The 5,073-nt window shown below is 35.9% G+C and overlaps 1 protein-coding gene across 1 annotated transcript in view; it reads left to right on the plus strand.

The window, feature by feature from the left end:
* Positions 1-846: 846 nt before the first annotated feature.
* Positions 847-5,073, plus strand: part of LOC107560613 (histone deacetylase 4-like) — a 138,392-nt gene continuing 134,165 nt past the window's right edge. Inside the window, exon 1 of the mRNA XM_016244843.1 lies at positions 847-961. Within this exon, the coding sequence (XP_016100329.1) occupies positions 958-961 (4 nt within the window). The 5' untranslated portion in view covers positions 847-957. The remainder of the gene's footprint in view (positions 962-5,073) is intronic.

The following is a 5,073-nucleotide window of genomic DNA, read 5'->3' on the forward strand; positions in this document are numbered from 1 at the left end:
ACTGGACGACAAGTGCGCTTAATATGAAGTTCACGCATTAACGGAACACAGCATAGACTAAGATCTTGATAAGAAGAAGCCATAAACGAGAATTGTTAACGATATTGCCAATATCCACACAGCTGACAGCTTTACCTGTTGTAGTTTGTTCAAGTTGTGCACGAAATAGACGCTGCTTTTCTGCACTTTCACTTCACACGTCTCCATCTCGATCTCTCTCGCGCTGCACAACTGAGCTGCGTTTAGCAGGTGTGCGTCAGAGATGAGGACTGTTTGAAACTCTTTTTTCCACTAAAACTTTGTTGCGCATCGTCTCGGTTTAATACGTGAACATAACAAAAGATGTGATCGCAAAACAATCAGGAAAAAAGGCATTACATGCTAATTTTTTAAGTTAGCCTATAACATGTAAATATATTTAGTCGCCAATGGCGACCTCAGCAAAAACTTCACTCGCAAATTTATATTTTTGGTCGCAAATGCAACCGTTTTAGTTGCAGTCTGGAGCGGTGCATACACACACACATTTTGTCTTTAAATGCTGAATCCCTATTGAAGAACTAAACTAGAACTTTATTTAAGAAAAATCCACTAATTAGGGAAATTTTCTTTCTGTTCAAACAGTTGAAAAATCACTGCAAAAAGGGTTTTTATTGTGAACACCATGTACATTTTTGATAGTTTTGCAATAAAATACTAAATTCGGCCTACTTAAGTGATAATGTACACAATGCTTAGGACAGTCCATGACCTCTGATGTGGAAGTCATTTTGTATTTTTTTTTTATTAATTTAAAGTTGTTGTTTTTTTTACCAAAAAGCATTTTCAATGTGAACTCTATCAGCGCTGTTAGAGGCAGAGAACGCCACTCGTGGGAGTCGCTGCGCGTGTTTCCCGAGAGTCGTAACCCCTCCGGCTCGCTGTCTGCCGTCTCCCTGCTCTGGGCTTGAGGGGCTGATGGGTAAGCGCTGCTTCTGTATGGGCTGTTCTGAATGAGGGAGGTTGAGTGGGCGGACGGGTGTGTAAAGACTGGCTTTATTGCGTGGTGCTGAGATACGCTAACACTCTGGTGTGGGGGTGTGTGTGTGTACACGCACGCTGCATCCTTGAACGCTCTCTGGTGAGTGATGAGAGCTTTTCAATGCACTTTATTGTCAGTCCTTCACTGTATTGTGTGTGTGTGTGTGTGAAGTGTTCCGCTTGGCTGTGTTTGTGGCGCAGGGTCTCTGTCCTGGACAATCTGTCTGGTGAGGATGGAAAGTAGGGCTGGGCGGTGTGACGACGGATGTGTCGGCTGGTAGAGATCCTGCTTTACCGTTTATACCGCGGTAGATGCGTCTAGGACTGCGTTACATTCTTTACATGGGAGAGCGGTAAAGAAACATGGATTAATGCAAAATGCAGAGCGGGACGTGTCCCGAACAAGTCAAGACGAGGAACTTATTAAAAGGTGTTTGGCACCACGAAGCGCAGTTTAGTTGTTTAGGGTTGCTGTGGAACATCGTAACTTGCCGCATTAATATGGAATTGAACTGATGAAGTCACATGTGCACGTTTATTGGCTGTTTTACAACGGCTCCGAACGTGGCTCAACCAATCAGAACTAAGAGCCAAAGCTAACTGTTTTTTTGTTTTTATTTAAATGTAACTTTTTTTTATTATGAATAATTTAATGTTCTTAGATGAAAATAATCAGAAATAATAACTTTTTTAAAATTTGTAAGTATTTTATTTGTACGTATTTGTGAGTATTTATTTAACTGGATTATCCAATAGGCATAACCACATGCTTTTTTTTAGCATCTAAACTATTTTAATGAATTTACAGTAACCTGTGTTGTTATTGTTAACTAATACTAAAACTAATTTTCGTATTTTAAAAGGTAGAAATATTTTCTTTGGTAAGTTACGGAGTTAAACAAGTTAAAGTTGAAGTACTAAAATGACTAAAACTTAAATAAAAAATGAATTAAAATTAAATATCAATATTATAAAAACAAATACTAATATAAAAATGACAAAAGCACATAACAAAATTACAAAAACCTAAAAATGAAAAGAAAATAAAGAAATGAGAAATGCTATAATAGTATATAGATATTAAAACAAACGCTAATAAAAATGACAAAAGCAGACATCAAAATTACTAACACTTTATAATGAAAAAATTTAAATGAAAATGAATACTGAAAATATAAAAATAAAAGCTTCAAAACATTAAGAAATACTGTAATATTAAATAAATGATACTAAATATTAAAACAGTAATAAAAAAATGACAAAAGCAGATAACAAAATGACTTAAACTTTAAAATGAAAGAACTATTATAATTAAAATCAATACTGAAAATAGACAAATAAAAGCTACTTCAAAAAGTTAATGAATACTGTACTAGCATATGGATAATACTAAAATAGTGTTTTTCCTGGCTCAAAATGAGGCCGAGGTGGTACCATCCTGATCATGTGCACACATGTACTCATCCTTTAACTGGTGGAAACAAACACTGTACACGCAACATATTTTAGGTGTTCTAATAATTAGATGATTGAAGAAAATGATAATTATCAAGTTACATTTTACAAAAACAAACCTGTTGAACATTAAATTAAATACAACATAACAGCTAAAAGGGGCCCTTTTCCAGTCTAAGTGAACATAAACATATTAGGTCGTTAAACACTGCATGAAATTGAAAATATTGATCCACTCCTTATAGTCTCCTAGTCCACATCGCTTTGTTCCAATATACATTTATCCATTTACTATAAAGTGTCTTTCTAGAAAAGAAAATATTTTACATGAACTTTACTTTGAATAACTTTACATTAATTCTTTTGATAGAATGCATCATGAAATTTTATCACAGCAGGTGCATTAGAGCTAACATTAGCATCAAGCTACATAAGACTATTTATAAAATTAATACTACGATTTTACTCAAATCTCACTTCAAACCTCCAGTGTGTTTGTAATAACTTCCGATTGTGATCTAATGTGGATTTTTGAAATAAGTTATTTCTAACCTTTTATATTTAGCTAATCGCTTAGCATTTCTCATGTAAATGTTCTTTATTGTTATGAAAATACCCCAAATCTTATGAAAATCACATGCAAACTATATACTATCATGATAGTTTTTTTATTAGCTTCATGTTTCGTGTGTAGAAACTTTTCTCTGCACAGTAAAAAAAATTCTGTAAAATGTACGGTAAAAAAATGGCAGCTGTGGTTGCCGGAATTTTACCATAAAAAATACGGTAGCAAAATTTTAGGTTTTACGGTTTTAACTTAAATTTACAGTTAAATACTGTAATTTCATTAACTGAAATAATGTTAATATACCAACCTAATAAAGTACTGAAATCTGTTTTGTACCTTTGTAATACACTGATAACCAACAAATGCAGGCGGTGATGAGAAAGTCACATGATGAACCAAAGCCCATCACAAGCAGCTTTTAAATAATAACGTGTATATAGAAGGCACACAATGTCATCCACACAAACACTTAACACCATCATGATAACACACATGAAACTGAAATAATGCAATAAATATTAATTTAACATTAGGTGTAACATATAACCCTAATATACAAAACTGATAAGAAAAAACTAAGAAGAAACCGTTATTTTAACAAAAAAACATCAAATTTGAAATGTAACACACGGAATTCTGGAATAAATTTAATTTATTCACTGTAAATTATACAGTCTTTTTCACTTCCAAAAACGGTATACTACCGTAAAATTACATGTAATGTCCAATACAGTTTTTCACCGTATATAGTAGGGGAATTTACCGTTAAACATTTAACAGGATTTTACTGTAGCATTTTTACAGTCTTTTACCATTAAATTCACGGTCATTTTTTACAGTGTGGGTTACAGTGCTGTGTAAAGAACACAACGCGGAAGTGTAATGGAAGCTCGTCATCAGAAGAGACGGGGCGGGTTATGAACGCGCAATATGAGTGACATATGAGCAGCAAATGAGCTTCATCTGAGTCAGAACAACCATCGCGGAAGAGAAAACAAACTGAGACAGTGCTGGAAGCCACTAATGCTCATCAGATCGCGTAATTCAGTGGAAAATGAATAGAAATTATGATTCTGTCTAAAGAAATGTGAAATGAATGTGTAAAGATATAAGGATTTTTCCAAATATGCACACTTTTGGACTAAAAGCCCAATTGGACGCTGTTCAGTGACACTTGCACGTGACTGCCTGTCTGAGTTTGTCGACAGCTAGAGGCGGCAAAAAATTTGATGGAGGCGGCTCTGACTCCATATATAATACGCATATGATGCTATATGGTCATATCGTATCTTGTGAGATCCTTTGAAGACAGCCAGAGAGATTTACAAGATCGTTTTGTTATTTTAGTGTCTCACTGTCTGTCTTGTGTCATTGTAGAAAGGTTGTCATGAACGTGTTGGCCAGTGTGTACACACACACACACACACACTCTTAGTCATCCAGGAGCCTGCAGTGTCCTACCTCAGTGCCATTCACATTTGAATGGGCATTGCTCACCCCTGCTCTCTCTGCCTATTAAAAAGCACATGTGACCATCGGCCGATGGCTTCACAGAGCAGCCCAGCATGCAGCACTGTTTTCATTCACGTCCAGTATGTCCGTCTTGTTTTTCTTTCCACTTTTCTCAAGTTTAAATGAGGAAAAGCTTTCATTCAAGCCATCTGCTTAGAGGTCTACCTTTGCTGTATCGACCTGCCCTGAGCAGGACATTCATATTATCAATGTCATAGATTGGAAGCACAAGTGCCAAGTCAAACCGCTGCTCTGCTAGGGGATCTGATTCTGCGGATATAAATAGCTCCAGCTGCTGTGAATGCCTGGAGCATCTTGTTAGAGGTGGAGTCTAGATGAGGGCAAAAGACCTTGACTCGCAGTGAGTGAGAGAGAGAGAGAAAGATCTGATAAAAACTCTTGTCTGCATTTCTTATGAAGGCCTTGTTACTTCCTGACATAGCTAATCAGTTGTGTCATCTGCCAGCAACTTAATCAGAACTTCAGTTTTTAGAAGTTTCAAAATACATGTGTGTGTG

The sequence above is a fragment of the Sinocyclocheilus grahami genome, unplaced genomic scaffold (assembly GCF_001515645.1).
Source record: "Sinocyclocheilus grahami isolate Dianchi unplaced genomic scaffold, SAMN03320097.WGS_v1.1 scaffold735.1, whole genome shotgun sequence".
Classification (NCBI taxonomy): Eukaryota; Metazoa; Chordata; class Actinopteri; order Cypriniformes; family Cyprinidae; genus Sinocyclocheilus; species Sinocyclocheilus grahami.